General features: G+C 47.8%; 1 protein-coding gene across 1 annotated transcript in view; it reads left to right on the top strand.

The window, feature by feature from the left end:
• Positions 1–1,006: 1,006 nt before the first annotated feature.
• TGM6 (transglutaminase 6) overlaps positions 1,007–20,024 on the top strand; it is a 63,838-nt gene continuing 44,820 nt past the window's right edge. The window contains exons 1-9 of the mRNA XM_030886993.2: positions 1,007–1,064; positions 2,947–3,120; positions 3,553–3,795; positions 4,568–4,686; positions 5,915–6,043; positions 7,888–8,065; positions 8,593–8,731; positions 10,517–10,620; positions 10,698–10,940. Coding sequence (XP_030742853.1) covers positions 1,007–1,064; positions 2,947–3,120; positions 3,553–3,795; positions 4,568–4,686; positions 5,915–6,043; positions 7,888–8,065; positions 8,593–8,731; positions 10,517–10,620; positions 10,698–10,940 — 1,387 coding nt within the window. The remainder of the gene's footprint in view (positions 1,065–2,946; positions 3,121–3,552; positions 3,796–4,567; positions 4,687–5,914; positions 6,044–7,887; positions 8,066–8,592; positions 8,732–10,516; positions 10,621–10,697; positions 10,941–20,024) is intronic.

Consider the following 20,024-nt stretch of genomic DNA (forward strand, 5'->3'; position numbering starts at 1 on the left):
CAGCTATTGGTGAAGTTATCTTTCAAAAATACAATGGATTACACATGCCATGTGACAGAAGAAGAAAAGAAATGGACATTTGTGGAGAAACTACTGTGTGTGTGTGTGTGTCAGGTGTTGCTCACACAACTCTCTTATTTGATCCCGTTCCTAAATTTGAGAGAGCCGTGGTCATAACCACTTCTTGGATGAGAGAGTGAAGTCAATCTCTCGTGACACACGGTGAGAGAGCGCATGTCGGTTCTAGGATTCTGACCCAGATTAGAGGGACACCAAGGTTTATACTTCTGCCGTACTAGGATCCAGAGGCAGAAATAAGAGGAGCACGTGAGAAGACACAGAGGAGCTTCAGCACGATGGAAAGAGGGGCGAGCCTCATGATGAGGTTCTCAAGAATCAGACTGAGGGGTTGAGTCTTCTCCTTGGGGAAGAAGTACTTCAAGAAGTCATGAAAGCCAGCTCTGTTACCTGGGGTCATGTAGCTGTCTTTCCTCTCTCGACAATGAACATCGGACAGTCCATAAACATTAGACGGACGTGAAGGATGACCCTGGGACCAGTTCTGTTCCACTTATGAAGTAGGAATGGGAAGACTTCATTTTAGGGCCCTCCTCTGGGCTCCCAGCCTGTGCAGAGGGTGGTGGGCACCGACCGTGGGGAGAAGTATCGGGGGAGCAGGCAAGGAGTGGAAGCACATCGTGTCAAAGAGTGTCTTTCCCCTACCTCAAAGAGACAGAAGAAGACATTATTAGCTGAGTGTCTATTTTGTGCCAACCACCATGCCACTGGACCTCACCTCAAGAGAGTTGGCCCTGTCAGTTGAACTACCATCTCCCCATGTTTAGGGCAGGACACTGCGACATCGAAAGGTGAAGTGACAAGCCCGAGGTCCCATGAAAGCACGACAGAACTAGGATGAGGGCTCTGCCTTGTGTGGCTTCGAAGCCTTGCTTTTCCCACTCCAACCTCTGATGACCCAAGAGTTGACCGTTCCTGGTCTCCGACCATGATCATCAAGGAAGTAGGGAGCAAAGATTCCCGGAACCACAATTACCAGCTGTATGGTCGCGACCAAGTGACTTAACCTGTTGGTGCCTCATATGCCTTATCTGTCAAAAGGGCCATGATCATAGTATTTACTGCATCCGATGGTAATGAAGATTAAATAAGTTTGTAAATACAAAGTAACACAGAGAACGGTGTCTGGTTCCTGATGAGTACTATTGTGAAGGTTAGTCATCTGATTCTTGTTATCATAGATGGAGGGAGACGATCTTCATGCCAACTGGGACCTGCTCACCCAGCCTCTGAGTCAGGGTCTACAGATGGGAAAGAAGAGCTGTTATTATTAGAGAAAGGTCCTAAAACCCCACCCAGTCACCAGAGTTTCAAATTGAGAAATTCAGCAAGTATGAACTGACAGCCGCAAATGTGGATGTGAAAATGATGCCACTTAAGTCCATTAAGTTTCAGTAGGAATCTCTCACTTGGCCCTTTGATAATTCAATCCCAGTTACAGGGGCTCCCTCCGTGTTTCAGGTATCTACTGCCATATCACAAACTACTCCAACACTCAGTGGTTCAAAAGAACAAGCATTCTTTTGCTCCAGAGTCTGTCCTTTGGACTCAGCGGGGCAGGTTCATCTCTGCTCTGTCTAGCACAGCGCGGCAGCTGAATGGGGAGAGCAGCATGGGGGAAGGATACGGATGATAGCTGTACAATCTGATGAAAATAGTGCATTTCATTTTTAAAAAGAGAAAAGGCGTATGATCAGGGGGACCTTATTGCAAAGGTAACCTGAAGACGTGAAGGAGCAAGTCGTACAGGTATCTGACTGCTCGGGGGGCAGGCTGGGCAAAAGCTCTGAAAAGGAGGCATGCTTAGGAGGGTCAGGGACGGTACCCCGGCCAGTGTGGCTGAACAGGAGAGGGGGTGTCTGGCCCATGTAGATCCCTCCGACCACATCACCTCCCCAACACTTCAACTTTCTCTCAAATTTTAGAAGTTGCCAGGCTGCCCACTGCCCCACCTTCCGTGGTTCTTCCTAGAGGCCAAACCACGAGAGCCTGAATTCCGTGGTCGGGGGCTCCAGAGGCCACGCCCTTATGTACCATTCCCAAGCTTGTGCTTGGACGTTTGAGGTTGTGTGCTTAATGCCCTCTTCCTCTGCTGGACAGTCAGCGGCCTGCACATGGGGCCGGAGTCTTCCTTGTATTCCTGTGTCTGCTGCATGCAGCATGATGCCTACCCCCTATTCAGGTTCCATATACGTTTCCTGAATAACAAACCCCACACCAACTGGACTGAGGTCAGATGCGCCTTCCGCCTCTCCAAGTCAAGACTCAGTCTTGCTGTCACCTTCTCAAGAAAACCTCCTCGTCACCGTGGGGACGTCGTCCGCTCCCCGGGTATGTTTGTTCAGCTCAGCCTCCTTTTCCTTGAGAGCATGGATGGAAATGATAATGCGTCATCTGACGGCCCCTCTGCCTAGCATCTGTCACACCTGCTAGCCTGGGATATAAAAGCTCTTGTGCTCTACGAGCCCTAAATGACCTGCAGCGATCTTCATCATCACCCCACAAAGAGTATTGTTACTCCCATTCTGCAAAGCGGAGAACTGAGATACGGAGAGATTAAGTAGAGAATAGTTCAGTCCCTAGATGGCTGAGTCGGCACTGGAACCATGGACAGCTGACCCCAACCACTGGGTCTGTGGCTCCTGTCCTGTCACCCTGACCGTCAGGGCCAAACAGCAGCTCCGCTCACTGTCCTGTCACCTTGACCGTCAATGCCAAACAGCAGCTCGGCACAGAACACCCATGTGGCAAGTAGTGGCAGAATTAGCAAGTGACTGGCTGAAAGAAGCAAATAAGATGCCACGTCGGGCGACAGGTGAGTCACAATTTAAGGCCTCAGCCTCATGTCTCTGTCCTCTTCCTGCCCAGGAGTCAGAATCACGAAGGTGGACTGGCAGCGGCAGAGGAACGCCACTAGCCACCACACCCAGGAGTTCCCCAGCCCCAACCTGGTGGTCCGCAGGGGTCAGGCGTTCACCATCCTAATGAGTGTCAGCAGGGCCCTGGAGAGCGAGGAGGCCCTCGTCTTCACGGTGGAAACAGGTAACTTCTCCTCGAAGCACCTGCAGCTGGTCTGCAATCCAAGAGGCTTTAGCTGTAACTCATCCACCAACACCCTGTGTCACCGCTCCAAGCGAGCACACGGGGGAAAGCAAGTCCTTGTAGGGGGTCGTTGATGATCGCTTTCTGGGGATGGATGAGATGGGATCTGTGGCAGCGAGGGCTCCGGAGAAGGTCATGGAAAATCATTGCACACCTTCAGAACCCAAGCTTGTCTTCCCTTTCCTGGTTAGACCTAGTCCTGAACTTTGGTCTCAAAGATCCTTTATTCTTTGGTCCAGGAAGGGCGAGGAGCCAGGGCAGCCTGGTATACCGTGGGCAAATCCTTTCCCCCGATAGTCTCTATCCATTCAGGCCCACACTTCTCCACTTCTCGGGAGCTGGGCTTCCTGACCCTCTTCCCACCTCCGCCAGGACCGCAGGCTTCTGAGGCTCTCCACACCAAAGCTGAGTTCCAAACCTCGGGGCCGGAGCAGGACACTGCCTGGAGGGCAGCTCAGGAGACTCAGACCCAGAACGCCGTGACCGTCAGCCTCACCAGCCCTCCCAACGCTGCCATCGGCCACTACCAGCTGAGTGCCAGGCTTTCCTCCCGCCGCAAGCACAGCAACAGGAAACTGGGCGAGTTTGTGTTACTTTTCAACCCATGGTGCCCAGGTAGGAGTTGCCTGGCCCAAGGCAGATACATTCCTGGAAGCTGTTTGCAAAAGTAGGCCTGCTTTGGGGAGAGGCAGAAGGAGCCCAAGAGGCATGTTAAGGGGCAGGGAGGTGACTGCCAAGAGTTGGGACAGAGGCTGGCCTTGGCAGTGATGGACACTGGGTAGAGGAGCCGGGCAGCAGGTGCTACAAAGGAGACATAGAGTTTGGGGGGGTGGTAGGGTGTGTGTGAGACGGTTAGAATCTAGTGTGTAGTGAGGGGTGCCAGGTGGCCAGGAGAAGCCCAGGAGTGGGTAAGAACCTGGATTTGGGCATCTGGTAGACCTTAATCAGGTACGGCTCCTCTATGGTACTTACTTCCCTTCTGAATCTCAGTTTGTTCATTGTGATGTGGCAAATAATCACAGCGCCTGCCAAATAAGATTGTGGAGCAAAGTGACAGAGTTAATGCTTGTCAAGTGCAAAGTACACTGTAAGGCCTCAGCGAAGGGACGCCTGGACCTTATCATTAGCACGGAGTCTCCTTCTTAATACTCAAGAAATCCAAGGCTGCCCTGGGCATCGAGGAGGGTGACCCCAAAGGTGTCACAACTCTGAGCTGAACTGGGGGTTCACCCCACGATAGAGTGGGGCTTGGGGACTTGGCAGAAGTGTCTCCTCCTGTCCCCACAACCTCCAGGCGCCATCGTGTTGCTGACCCCTGATGTAGCCCCTTCCCAGGCTACCACGGCCAGAGCCCCAGCCCACACGGGGCCTGCTGACTGCTTTTCAGAGGACGATGTGTTCCTGGCCTCAGAGGAAGAGCGACAGGAGTACGTGCTGAACGACAGCGGGGTCATCTTCCGAGGCGTGGAGAACCACATCCGAGCCCAAGGCTGGAACTACGGGCAGGTCTCCAGGGGCACAGGCCAGACGGGGCGCGGGCTGGGCAGTGAAGTCACCTTGGGGGCCCTCTGTCTATTCACTTCTCCCCAAATGGAGCCACGCTAGGCAGATTCCTAGCACACACCATTCGTTCGTTCAGCTGTGCCAAGGCCTGGCCTAGGTCCTTGGGAGGAGAGACACTTTGGACACGGCCTGGACACAGACGAGGCCTGTTCTGCTGTGGAAGGAAAAAAAGTTTAGATGAGAGGTTCTCAAGCCTTAACGGATCCCAGAATCCCCTGAAGACCTCATTCGCACAGGTGGCTGGGTCCCCGCTCCCAGCATCACTGATTCTGTAGGTCTGAGGCAGGGCAGAGCAGAGCAGAAATTTTGCATTGCTAACCAGCTCCCGGGCACTGCTGATAGAACCAGTCTGGGAGTCCACTTTTGAGATCCATTGGCTTAGATGACTAGATACAGTTCAGAGTGTGCTGGGGGAAGGACAGGTAAAGAGGAGAGCATGGAAAGAAATTCTATCCAGGGACTGGGAGCAGCATCTTTGAGTCAGGTCTCTGAAGTTGAGCGGGATTTGGACAGGCCGAGGGAAGAACACGAGGATGGAGGTGGGAAGTGTGAGAGCTAGGGGTGGGTCTCCTCTCTGCCTGAGCCCAGGTGCCTTACAAAAAGCAAGGTGGAGCCTCAAGCAAGCATCAGGTTGTGAGCACCGTCAGCATTGCCCTGAGTGCCGGGGGTTGAGGATTTGGGGTGTCGGTGTGGAGCATAGATGCTGTGCTGACCTAGAGAGACCAGGACCTGGCTAAGGGACAAGGACTGCTCAGTACCTACTGGTTCCTGGGCCTTCCAGATCTTCAGAGGCCACAATCTTCATTTTTATGTAGAAATCCCTCCTGCAAAACACAAAAGTAATTCAAACCTATGTATTTGAAAGCATCAGGTAAAACAAATGAGTATATTGATGAAGTAGATGGAGCACAAGAGCTGTTGTGACTGTCCTGTGGTCAATAAGCAGCCACGGGAGGTTACTGAGCAGGAGAGAGGCATGAAGAAGATTGAGCTTCGGGTCCTGAGGTGACGCTGAGAACGGGCTTTGAGACTTGCTCCGTGACATCCCTGGGGCTGGGGTCAGGGGGAATCCTCCACCCTTATTCAAGTGACTGGGTGAGGGCTTTGGGAGGGTCTCGGGATATGTGAGAGGCACAGGCCTCTAAGCCCAGCTTTCTTGTGGGGGGAGCAGTTTGAGGAGAACATCTTGAACATCTGTCTTTCCATCCTGGACCGAAGCCCCAGTCACCAAGACAACCCAGCCAGCGACGTGTCCAGCCGCCATGACCCCGTCTACATCACCAGGGTCATCAGTGCCATGGTAAGGCGCCCCCTGCTGGTCCTGCATGTACTCTCTCATCCTGTGATTTTTTTTCCCAAGGCGCTTCTGTTTGGATGCTCTGTTGCTACTTAGCAAACCACTCCAAAATTCAGAAGCATAAAACAGCCCTTGATTGAGCTGACGAGTTTGTAGATCAGGAACCCGGACAGGGTACCATGAGGGTGCCTTGTGTCTGCTCCATCTTGGATGGATGACCTGGTATAGAAGCCTGGGGTCATTTGATCTGGGCCATATATATGCAGCCTCGGTTCTGGCTGTTGGTGTTCCCTTGGTTGTCTTCCATGTCTTGTCTTCTGAAGGTGGAATCTCCAAGATGGAACTCATGTCTGGCAGCAGGGCTGAGGTGGTTGGGGCTGGTCAGCCATTGCTCTTTCTCTATGTGTAGCCTCTTGATGTGGCTAGCCGAGGCTCCCTCAACGGATGGCCGTCTCAGGGTGATTGGACTTCTATAGTTCCAAGAGAAAGGAAGTGGGCTCAAGGTCAGAAAGCCTGGGCTTGGAAACAGCATTGGTGAAAGGAGCTATCCCCCTAACCAAAACTAGACCCATGGCATTGAGTCGATGCCGACTCACCACAACCCTTGAGAACAGGGTAGAACTGCCTCTGCGGGTTTCCAAGACGGTAACACTACAAAAGTAGAAAGCCTCCTCTTTCTCCCATAGAGCTGGCTGGTGGTTTTGAGCTACTGACCATGTGGTTAGCAGCCCAATGCATAACCATTATGCTGCTAGGGCTCCACCCAAAGCACCTATAGCCAAGGCCACGTTCAAAGGGAAGGGACATAGATCCCCTTTCCATGGGAGAAGTGCCATCTTTAACCTATCACAACACTCAAGCCAGCATGCTTCCTCCTTGAAAGGGAACCAGCAGGTCAACAAGCTCTATCAAAGGCAACTGTCAAGGTCAGGATGGGCAAAGCTTAATTTTTAAAGTATTTGATATTAAACATCGGTTCCTCAAAACCTCCCAGGTGTTTTAAAGTAGAATCGTGAAAAGCAATGACTAATCCAAGCAGTAGAACCCTGAAGTCCTAAATGAGACCTGGGGGCATAGTGTGTTAAGTAATGAACTGCTGACCAGAAAGCCAGTGGTTCAAGCCCACCAGCTGATCTGCAGGAGAAAGATGAGGCTATCTGCTCCTGTGAAGATTTACAGTCTCCCAAACCCCACCAATCAGTTCGATTCTGCCCTATAGGGCCACTAGGAGTTAGAATTGGCTTGATGACAGTGGATTTGTTTGGGTTTGGAAACAAAAACCCAGGATCCCAAATCAAAGTCCTAAATCCAGGGGTCACCTTCTTAACTAACTTGATGTGTGATTTTGGACTGGCCGCTTAACCCCTCTGAGTCATGGTTTTCTCATTTGAGAAAGGGGGAGAGGGCAACAGGGGATGGGAGGGGCAGGGTTACAGAGCAATAGACGCTACATCATAGACTTAAACAGGCTAATGTGTCTACAAAGTCCCTAGGTCAGTGTTGGCATTTAATAAACATTTACTCGATGTTAGCTGCTTCTCGAATTACAGCAGCATCAGTCCCAAGAGATAGATCACTTAAATCAGGAAATACTAAAACCATACATCAGAAGATGCAAGTGGAAGATAATTGAGAAAGATAAACGGTACTTTAAAAAAAGTCGGTAATTCAAGGCAATAGATGCCCTCAGTTTTAAAGAGTGGGCTCATGCCATTGGGTAGGCTAAGGTTGGAGCTGCTTGAACAGTGGTAAGGTTTCTGGAGGGGAAGCCAGGCAGCAACCTCGAGGGAGCCCTGGACGGTTGTAGGCCTGTGCCCACCCCACCGCCCACCCCACCCCTCTCCCAGGTGAACAGCAACAATGACCGGGGCGTGGTGCAAGGCCAGTGGCAGGGCAAGTATGGCGGTGGCACCAGCCCACTGCACTGGCAAGGCAGTGTGGCCATTCTGCAGAAGTGGTTCAAGGGCAGGTACAAGCCTGTCAAATACGGCCAGTGCTGGGTCTTCGCTGGAGTCATGTGCACAGGTACCCTGGAAAGAATGTCTTATTGCCTCCCCCCCCGGCCCCTCAACATATACCCACAGAGTCTGCCCCTCTTTGCATGTATTTGTATATATTTGCAGGGTTCAAAAAATGCATTGTAAAACATTTGTCATGATGAAATGGAGGTCGGGTTGATAAATAGAAACACCGGGTAGTTAATTTTCATGATTTTTGATCTTATGTTTGGGGGTCCCACCTCCCTCTGCTTCCACCTCGCCATGTGCCCTTGGGTGAGTTCTGTGCATGCCTAGGTCTTAGGTTCTCCCCTGGAAATGGAACAGGTTCTAGTCCGTGCCTTGCATGGTCTGTCAGCCTCAGTCCATCGATTCTAACAGAGGTGCCTGTGTCCCCCGAAGACCCCTATGCAGGTGTGTCAGACGGGAGGCCCAGCTCAACCAAAGCAGACTGGCCAGTAGAGACGGGAAGGAACTTGGGCCTGAAAGGAGGCTCTGTGCCCTGTCTGATGTCCTGGCCTATTCCTGGAGCCTTCCCAGCCTCTTGCCCTTCAGTCCTTAGGTGCCTGGGGATCGCCACACGGGTTGTGTCCAACTTCAACTCGGCCCATGACACAGACAGGAACCTGAGTGTGGACAAATATGTGGACTCTTTTGGGCGGACCCTGGAGGACCTGACGGAAGACAGCATGTGGTGGGTTGGGGATGCCTGACCAGGGCTCTCGGGGTTCCTTAGCAAGAATGGCAGGGCCTCGTCTTCCATTAGGTTGACCGTGCCACTGTGCTGAGTCCGAGCCGGTTCTGTGGAGAGTGAGAGGGGCCCGCTGGAGAGGCAGGCGGGGTCCAGAGAGGCAGGACTCCTTTGTGAGAGGCACGGGGAGCCACTGGACACACAACTCAGACGTTAGAACAGACCCCAAGATTTGATTGCCTGGAACCTTGATCCTGAGCTCCGCACTCTGTGGGGATTGGAGGGCTCCCTAAGATTCCTGGGCATTCCAGGGTGGGGGGTACCTTTCCTCCACATAGTCACAGGACTCCTGCTCCCCTTCCATGCCTGGGCAAGGGGGGCTGTGCTCCCCGGGTGGGAAACAGCCTGCTCCCTCCATTTAAACAAACCAAGACTCTAGGAACAAAATTTAACAACTCATTTTGGTTTCCTCGATAAAAACAGGAAATACACCCATATGGGCCAATATTTTAAAGGTTCAAAGTGGGTCACAGGGAAAAGTCTCCCTCCCAGCCTGTCTCCCAGGCACCCCTCGTCCTCTCCAGAGACAACACTTGGCTCGTGTCTCACACATCCTTTCCGAGAGAGGCTGTACAGAGAATGGGGTATACGCGTATACAGCGGCCCTCCCCACTTTTACCCAGCTGCGCGCTATCTGCTATTCTTCACTGTACATTCCACCCCTCCATAGCAGTGCACAAAGGGTTTCCATAGAGGTCACAGTGTTCAAAGTGAACATTTCCATGAAGAACTTTATCCAAAATGATGATTAACACACAAGAAAATCCTGCGCACAAACATTTCACCCCCTGTATAGTCAGCTTCCAGAAAATTAGGGCAGATGATGGACAGACGTACAGACAGCCTCTGTACCTTAGAGCGTCCTGCAGCCATCCCCTAGGGAGCACGCCCAGCCATCTTTTCTTCTGCCTGGTCTCCAGCCTTTTACCTCAGTTCCTCTCTTCCTGCCCCCACCCCCCTTCTCCTCTTCTTAGTTCCCATCTTCTTCTTCCCACAGGGGTAACCCCCACCCCAAAAGGGACCACCTTCTTTTCCCTTCCCTATGCACCATGGACAGACACTCCTTTATGGGGGGGGGGGCATCTGTCACCACCCAGCTTGTTCACAAACGCTTGGGAATCAACTTAGAAGTTTCCAGATCAACCCGGTCGGTCGGTGTCTGTCGCTGGCTGAAACTGGGACAGGCGATCCCGGGGCCGAGTTCCTGGCAGCAAGGCCAAGGCGTTTGGAGTTTGGAGCTCTTTCTCATGTAGGTCTCACTTTCGATGAGACGCTCTCTGCTTGTGAAGATTTGCCCCCAAAATCCCCACTCAGCCAGGTGGAGTGGGTTTGTTTTCTGGGTTTTTTGGTTTTGTTTTTAGGATGTCATTTATCTAAATATCTATCACAAGCGGTTATTTTTGGATCCAAGGGCCTCTCTTTCTTCCCAACATCTATGGTTACTTGCATTTCTTTTACTTGTCTACATCTGGCTGTCTCCCCAGCTGTAGGCTTTATTAAAATGTAAACTGCATGAGGGCAAGGGGCTTCTAATTTGCAGCGGATTCCTGACACCTTGAACCAGGTCCTTGGCACTTTGGGAATATGTGCTCCTCAGAAAGGTGAATGAATGACCCAGAAGGTCTTGGCAGGACCTCAGGCAGAGTGCCAGGCCCAGATAGAAGCTCCCCATCCTTTGGGCTCCGGTGCTCAGCCTAGGCCACTTAACTCATCCTCCCTCTGTGGCAGGAATTTCCACGTCTGGAACGAGTGCTGGTTTGCCCGGAAGGACCTGGGCCCCTCGTACAATGGCTGGCAGGTGCTGGATGCCACCCCCCAGGAGGAGAGTGAAGGTACGGGCTCGGTGGGCAGGTCCCAAGGCCCCTGGTCTTTCCCACCCACACTGCGCATGCCCACCCCTTCTGCCCAGGTGTGTTTCGCTGTGGCCCGGCCTCCGTCACTGCCATCCGTGAGGGCGATGTGCACCTGGCCCATGACGGCCCGTTCGTGTTTGCGGAGGTCAATGCGGACTACATCACCTGGCTCTGGCATGAGGGCGAGAGCCGAGAGCGTGTGTACTCAGACACAAAGAAGATCGGGAGATGCATCAGCACCAAGGCGGTGGGCAGCGACGCCCGCGTGGATATCACCAGCCTCTACAAGTACCCTGAAGGTAAGGGCAGCAGGTGGCCTCTGTCAGCCTCGCCACGCTACTCTCTCTACTCAGGACTAGGCTGGGCAGATGACAGCAGCCTCCACTCCGCATTGTCTTTTGACCACAGGAAAGCAATGCACAGAACAGAAGCAAAGAGGTTTCTTACTCGATCGAGACAGTTTGAACCGGAGAAACCCAGCGTCCACACGGGGAAAATCAAGCTCTTCAAAATGTTGGAGCCGAACAGACGCATTTATAGGGGAAAATCAAGGACTGAGAAAATGCACAACTTTTCATTGGCGAGTTGACAGCTCAGGAAGCCGAAGGCAGCTTTTCCCAAAACAAGAAAGGTCAGGTGGATGTCTAGCATTGGTTCCAGACCTTACTTGTAGACGGGCCTGGCTATAAGACAGTTACAGGATAGTCTTTCCTGGGAACGTGCTGTAAAAATGGCTTCTGCAAGTAAAATATCTCTTGGCATGAGATGTCTGACAACTACTTGCATCAAGACCCCCATGGCGATGCCGTGGCATCCTGCTTATATTTGAGCACAGAGAAAAGCATGTCCTTAGATGCGCACTTATGTCTGACAGCAGGAAAGTACAAGGACTATACAAATGGTGTCTGTGCTCAGCTCCAGGCCAGCGTCCCTGCTACATCGAGTGCCTCACTGTTAGGGCTTTCTCACATTTCCTCTTCTTGATCAAGGATTTCAGGGGAATCCTACATAAAGACTATGGACTGATTTTCTCGGGTTACTAGATGGCTGTATGTTTTATTTATTATTATTTTTTGGCTGTATGTTTTAAATAGGCCTTTTAGCTGTTAGATACTATCCTTGTACCAATCACTGGGCACCATGTTTCTCGTCTTCACCAGGCCATTGCTTGGACTTCTGCTTCTGTTATCTGAGGAGGGAATGGGTAGAGAGCCTGGCTACGTCAGAGGAGCAACTGACTCCTGGGACAGGCCATTTAGAATGATCACTCAACTTCACCAGAAAAGTTACGGTCTGTGTGCATGGCTTTATGTTGTCCTTTCCTTTTATTTTATTTTTAATAGTTTTGTTAGCATATCCATCCACACAACTCGTCATCCAATAGTTTGATCCTCTTAAGAAGCGTCGCACGATCATCACCCACACTGGGTTTGGGAACATGGTCTTCTTTCTTCTATGCATTGTGGTGTGTGTGTGACTTTAGTTAGAGACATTCTTTTGATATTTGGGGGTAAGAAAATTGATGATGTGTTTCTAATAGCATCTCATTATTCCAATCGTGACAATAACAACCATTAGTATCGTTACGCTAGTTAGTAAAATGGACCTGACCCATTAACCAACTCCTTGAAGCAGCCAACTAACTATGTCGAGGAAAGGTGGATCTGGCACAGCGTGTGTGGAGTAGCGCTAAACAGCCTACGGTGGACTCTCTGATGTCTTAGGTTTGGCAAGGCACGGGTCTCAGTGCTCCATGACCTGGCTGGCGCTATGCGTTGGGTTAAGCTAGAGCATGCCACGTGGGGTTGATCCACTTATTCAGAACGGTGCCACTGTCTAACTTGAGTGGCTTGTTTATGGGTGATAGAATTATTGATAGCAGCACTTGGAGTAGAATTATAGTTTAAGATGGGTGCTACTAGACGGCCTGAATGCTCCTGCACAGACGTGGGAGGAGAATGGCATATTCAATATTTAGGAAGGTTGCTGGCACTACCAATAGATTGGCCTAATTTAACAAATGTTTTCACAGGCCTTATTAATAAGGGTTACATCATAGAGTAAAATACTTCAGGAAAACTTCATACCAAAAAAACCAAACTCACTGTCATAGGTCAATGCAGACTCATAGCGACCCTGTGGGGAAAGGTACACCCGCCCCGGTGGGTTTTCAAGAGTAGAAAGTCCCGTCTTTCTTCCAGGGAGCAACTGGTGGTTTTGATCTGCTGACCTTGCTGATAGCAGCCCAACGCATAATCACTATGCCACCAAGATGCCTAAGGAAAACTTCATAGTGGAGAAATAATAATAACAAATGATACTATCAGGCAAATATCTAAAAACAATAGCTGTGATAAAAAATATTCCCCCTTAACTTACTTTTATGGAAAAAAAATAAGATATCAAAACAAGGGAAATCTTGTCATAAATAGCTGACTGCAAATAAGAATAGCTGCAATGAGAAAAAAGAAAGATAAAATATCAATGTAAGTGATTTGCATAAAGTAATCTTACCAATAAATAAAAACTTACCAAAAGTAATATGGGGGAGACAAATAAAAAGGCCCTGAAACTGAATTGATTTGGACTCATAGTGCTAGAGTTCCCGAGGCTATAAATCTTTGTGGGAGTAGACGGCCTGTCTCTCTCCTGCAGAGCAGCTGGCTGTTTTGAAATACCAACCTTGCACTCAGCAGCACAGCAGTTATCCAACAGCGTCCCCCAGCTCCAGGAAATGAAACCATGGAGTTAGTGATGGGAATTTGGCATGCAACATGAAATAAGATTCACAGATTTCAGGTGACCTCATGGAAATAAAGTGTTCTAGAGAAACCCAGTCAATGAATAAAGTGTACCAGGGAATTACAGACCAATCTGACAATGGAAAGTACAGTAACTTGCAGGAGATCTATCTCGCCCTGTGGTTTGGGCTAGAAGTCTGCTTCTCAGATGTCTGCTTCTAGCCAGTAGGGCATTTAAAGGACCATTGTAGTCCTTCTGGGTTCTTTAACATTCTTAAGTTGAGATAGGTGGATATAGCATTCCCTGGAAAATATAATTTTTAATTTTATTGGGGGCTCTTACAGCTCTTATCACAATCCATACATCCATTCTTTGTGTCAAGCACATGTGTACATTTGTTGCCATCATCATTCTCAAAACATTTTCTTTCTACTTGAGCCCTTGGTATCAGTTCCTCATCTTTTTTCCTCCTACCCCCGCCCTCTCTCCCCCATATCCCCTTGATAATTTATAAATTATTCTCTTTTTTTTCATGTCTTACACTGACCGCTCTCTCCTTTCACCCACTTTTCTGCTGTCCATCCCCCCAGGAGGGGGGCCATAAGTCGATTATTGTGATTGGTTCCCCCTTACTGCCCTGGCGTTACCCTTACCCTCCTAGTATTGCTGTTCCCCTTATTGGTCCTGGGGGCGTTTATCTGTTCTGGATTCCCTGTGTTGTGAGCTCTTATCTGTACCAGTACACGTGTTGTGGTCTAGCCAGATTTGTAAGATAGAATTGGAGTCATGATAGTGGGTGGGTGGAGAAAGCATTCAAGAACTAGAGGAAGGTTGTGTGTTTCGTTGGTGCTATACTGCACCCTGACTGGCTCGTCTCTTCCTTGTGACCCTTCTAACAGGAGGTGTCTAATGGACGACTGATGGGCTTTAGGTCTCCACTCTGCCCTCCCCCTCATTCCCATTGATATGATTTTGTTGTTGTTGCTGTTGTTGTTTGTTTGTTTTGCTTTGGATCTTTGATGCCTGATACCTGATCCCATCATCAGTAGATAAAACTACCTGGAAATTTTTAAAATAAAGATTGAGGTTCAGGCCTGACTTCCTTAAAAGCCTCCTGGTTTTGAGAAAAATCTGTTCTAGAATAAAAGGCAGTACATTCGTGCGACTGGTTGTATTGGGTTAGAGTCCAGATAGGACATAGGCATAAGTCTTGTAGTCATTATTTCATGAGAGTTAAGTTCAGGAATTCCAAGTAGGTTATATCTTAAATTCAAAAGGACTACAGAGAGAACTTTAGTCGAAGGCAATTCTACAGACTGACAATTTGGCTATTCGGCGATTTGAATTTTTAAAATTCCATTAGTTTCTCTAGTTGTGCACAAGAAATTAGTAGAGGCAATGTCATCTTTGACAGAGCAGAAGGATTTCACACATGTCTTGAATTATCTGGCCCAGACGTGAAATCCTTTGTCCCTGCAGAGTGTTTGGGGCTCTCCAAATCAGAATAGTGTTTTCCAGAAGCTTCTTTGCACAAAGGTCCCCCTGCCATCGAGTCAAGGGCGACTCCCAGAGAGCCCTGTGGGCTTCTGAGACTGTCGCTGTTCATGGGAGTAGAAAGCCCAGTCTCTCTCCTGTGGAGCTGCTGCTGCTGGTTTCAAACTGCTGACCATGCAGATTGCAGCCCAACTCGTAACCACTACACCACCATGGCTCCATAAGGTGGCAGTAGCATTGTACAAGGAAGAGCTTTGATCCAATGTGAGAATGAACAAGTCATTATTAATACATAGTTACATGCACTGGATGAGCTATTTGCTCAGAAGGTAAGGGAAGTGGCAAAGGAACATGTCAAGATACTTTCCAGGATTGTAATAAATAAATATGATTTATCAATATTCTCCACTGCCTTAATAATATCACCCTCTAGTATTTCTTCAAAGTTTCAATTATCTTCCCATGTCTCATGCGGAAACTTATGTGTGAGGCTTGAGCCAGGGGAATGTTAAGAAATTTTGAGAGAATAACTCTTTGGTTAGATCCTATCCATATGCCAGTTTTTCAGTCTTGAGGATAGCCTAGCTTCCCCCAGTGGAGGGAGCTAATGGTTGTCTTCTGAGGGGGCTGTCAGAGTTTACTTCATTAAGAGTGTAGCCCTCCAAGAATATATTATGGGAACCAAAATCGTGTTCTTCCTTAGTGAAATCATGTTTAACTACTCCTTTCGTTATTTCTAGAGGAGCCCTAGTGATGCAGTGGTTAAAGAGCCCAAATGATAACTGAAAGGTCACTGGTTCAAACCCACCAGCTGCTCTGCTGGGAAAGCTGTGGCAGTCGGCTTCCATAAAGGGCCACAGCCTTGGAAAACTTATGGACATGGTTCTTCTCTGGTATAAAGGGTTTCAGTAAATTGATAATGACTCAATAGCGGTGGGTTTAGTTTTTGTTCTTTTAGTTATTTGTGGAGCAAGTAAAGTTTGGGAAGCAACTGGTATCACTGCCGTGTCAGCCAAATTATTTCCAGGGGTATTCCTCTAGGCAGAATCACTTATATTTTTATTGCTGCAATTTCCTAAGGGGGCAAGGGGGCCTCTAGGAGGTCTACCTCTAGAGGACCATATTAAATCTGAGTTCTAGGGGAGGTTAAAACATGTCCATTTCCATATCATTTGAGAATAATGAGTAACTCCAAAGCCATACCTTGAATCTCTATAAATTTTGGCTGACTGCTCTGCTGCTGATTTACAGGCCCTACTAAGGGCAATCGATTCAATTTGTCATACTGAGATCATGTCAGGAAGTGTTCTGCTTGCTAAGTGAAAGAGGTGAGTTAATATCCTTCATCGTGGGAGCCAGTAGGGTTTATTTTAATACAAGAATCACCCACTGATTGAATTAAACCAGAGTCAGGGAAAGGAGTCTCTTCTTAAAGCCCTTCCTGGGGAATGAACAGTGTTCTGTACTGTCTTAGCAATCATAAGTAGGGCACTTCTTTTTGTTAGAAGCAGGGGATGTGTAGCTGGCTTTTAAAAAGTTACTACGTGCAGCCGAGTACTGTATACAGGAGAAATATCTCATACCATGTAAAGTGTTGTGTCGATGTTGAATAAAGAATAGCAAGCAGACATGCAAAAAGGTGAGGAGGTTTCCCCAAACCAGCAGCCATTCTTACCAGAGGGATAAGTGATAATGGCGGGAAAGTCAGGTCAAGAGGGGAAAAGACAAGGGCATTTCTGTTGGTAGAAAAAGGGGGGAAACCAACCTTCTAGTGGGGGAAAAAATGACTAACAGTATTTTTATGAACCTCAATAGGAGAGTATGTCTGGTACTATGCTTCTAACAGGGCAGGTTGGTCCGAATTTCTGCATAACCCCTGGGGAACTAGGCCATGGATCATAGAATACTAGGACATTGAACCCTGGATCTTTGAGGTGCACAACAAACCCCAAAGGCCATAGCAAAGGGATGTGATGTGGAAACTCCACTAGGTGAACTGAGCTCTATCTCAAACACATTGGTTCTGTGAGGACTTACGGCTGAAATCACAAAGAATATGGAGAAGCAAAGGACAGCTATACGAAGAGTATAGATCTGTCGGAAGGCAGACTAACATTTACTTACTACTTCAATGGCCCCCTACTTGATTTATTAAGATATGTATTGTTCTGGCAGATCTGTGTCTGAAATTGTCCGTGGGTATTATGGTAAGCTTTGCGCTACCACAAATTCCCATTGTTTATGCAAATAGTGTCCAGGCATGTAAGGCCTTTCTGTGTGCAAGTCAATAATCCACATATTATGATTTGTAGTTAGCCTACAGGTGTTTAATCTCCCTTTCTCAATTCTGGTTTAAATGCATTACCATGGGCTAAGTCAACTACACTATAAACAGAAGGGCCATATCCTCTGGGGAGATGATCAGTAAGATTCTCTACCACAAAATAACAAAGGTTCTCTACCACAAAATAACAAAGGCATCCCTAAGGCGAACCAGAGGCAGATAGAAAACAGATTCAGGAATAGATTTGGGGTTTCCACTTAATCCTAGCTCCAATCTAAGAACAATTAGTTCTTATGACATGGCCCTGCTAGATAAGCACCCTCATGAAGTAAGCATGGTAGATATGGGTGGTCTAGCAAAGTGTGGTGACAGAACTGGATGATGCCCAGCTATCAGAAAGAATAGCAACTGAGGTCTTAAAGGCTTATTATCAAACAAGCAGCCACCTAATGATTGACATGTCAACTAAGCCCACATGGAAGAAACACACCAACATCTATGATCCAAGGAGTGGAAAAGACATCATCCAAATCCAAATGAGGGAATGGTATCAGTGTTTAAATTGTGAAATTCTGGTTTGCAGAAGGCAATGACAGTGGGAGCCCAAAATACATTAGCAGCATCTACACAAATAAGCCTCCAGGGATTCCCCTCGGACCATAATTGAGAGACGGGAATGGCCTGGTTATCAAAAAGAGAATGTTGGAGGGATGATTAGAGTAGATTAAAGGATAAATCTGACTTGGTTAATACCTTGTCATTTGATCTCCCTTTGCATACATTTTGAGCTTTATCTGGTTTATTAATATTTTCGGGGGGGGGGGTTGGTTTGATATTTACAGATTAGGGCTTATCTCTGCTGTATTTTGTTATTATTGGTAGTGGTTTGTTTGTTTGTTTGTTTGTTTAAATCTCTGTTACATATCTTTCTATGTTTTTTTGGTATATGAAACCCAGGTTGGGTCATCTTTAGAGATAATAGCTGGAATAAGAGTTCCCGGCTGGTATGGCAGGGGAGGGAGGGAGATAATGGGGAGCAGATATCAAGGAGTGCAAGAAGAAAGAAAATATGTTGAAATTACTGTGGTATTGCTAGTATAACAGTGCCTGATATGACTAAATTTTTAAATGGTATGACATCTGGATTATATCCTAATAAAATGATTTGGGAGGGAGGAGGGGAGGAATGACAGAAACGTCATGCAGCACACAAACATCAAGGAACTTTCTAATTACTACATCTGAGGTGGCTACCTCCAACCAGCCAGAGCTGCAACTTCCCTAAGGCAGAGGGATGACCTCAAGCAATGAAGCATAGATCGCGGTGTGGAGTTATGATTGAGTTGAAAAGGCTTCAAATCTGTAAGCAGAATCTGGGAAAGATACGTTACGTAGGGAGCTCCATGAAATATTGAGGCACCCCTGTCCAAGTTAACTGCTGATTGTCCCAGGTGGAAGTAGACAAATACTGGATTTCATGGTGCGTGGGGGTCCTGAAAAATGTGCCTCAAAGATCTAGGACTTTAAAGCAGGTTGCACTGGAAAAGCCTTTAGAGAGCAAGAGGCAGGAATTAGGGAGTCTTAGGAATCTAGGAAGAACTATGATTAATTGCCAGAAGGTCTTGTACAATTGTCCAGCCTTAATTGCTGGACATTTTTACTGGGCAGACATTACCAGGGGACAGGGGTATTGCATAATGTGGTACAAGGAGCCACTATTTATTTTAGAAATGAAATGATGAAAAATTGCTACACAGCCTCGTTAGCTTCCCCTTTAAAGGGATCTTGGGAAGTTTGGGGTGAGAGTTTTCAGGAGTCAGATCTTAGCTAACTCAGTGGACAGAATTCAACTAGCATCTGTAATGTGTGACCCACATCTACAAAGACAGGAGAATGAGTTAGAGATCCATGGTTGTGAGGTGGATGGTTGTAGGGTGGGGTTGGTGGAGGGACATAAGAAGGCACTGCATATAACAAAGGGCATCTTCTCTAACACTCTAACACTGTAAAGAGCCCTGGTGGTCTTGTGGGCCTCACACTGAGCTGGTAACCACAACTCGGTGGTTTGAACCTACTAGTCACTACAGGGGCTGTCTGCTCCCATAAAGATTGAAAGTCATAGGAACGCATAGAGGAAGTTTTGGTATGAATCAGAATCCACTCAGTAACAGTGAGTGTGGGCTTTTTGTTTGATTGAACTGTAAGTGGTAATTCCATTTTGACGAAAGATTTGCTGTGGTGTCTGAATTTAGTTAAAAAAAAAAAAAAAAGATGGATGTCTTGACAAGTACCGGTGACTGGATTACAAAAGTTGGAAATAAGAAGAAGGGTCAGTATTTGAAAATATATAGCCTTCGTTATAGAAATTATGCCAGGGATCACGATGGACTTTTGCAAGACCAATGACTTATTCGTTGCAAATACCTTTTTTCAATAACATAGATGACAACTATACATGTGAAATTCACCAGATGAAATGCATGGGAATCAAATTACTAACTACATTTGTGGAAAGAGAAGAAGTTCAATGAGAGTAAGAATAAGGCCAAGGGCCATCTGCAGAACAAATCATCAGTTGCTCTTATGCAAGTTGACAAGTTAAATACTAATAACAGAAAGCCAGAAAAAGTGTGGGATAGCAATAAGGACATTATATGTGGAGAAACCAAAAGGTTATTAAAGAAAGGAAAGAAAGAAAAGACCAGGATAGGTGTCAGAGGAGATTCTGGAACTTGCTCAAAATGTACAGGAGCTAAAGCGGATGAAGAAATGGTGAAATGAAAGAGCTAAACAGAAGATTTCAAGACAAACTAAAACATTTTAATGAAGTGTGCAAAGACCTAGAGGCGGAGGTGATCAAGCA

The sequence above is a fragment of the Echinops telfairi genome, unplaced genomic scaffold (assembly GCF_000313985.2).
Source record: "Echinops telfairi isolate 266 unplaced genomic scaffold, ASM31398v2 ScPeMD7_5592;HRSCAF=6446, whole genome shotgun sequence".
Taxonomy (NCBI): Eukaryota; Metazoa; Chordata; class Mammalia; order Afrosoricida; family Tenrecidae; genus Echinops; species Echinops telfairi.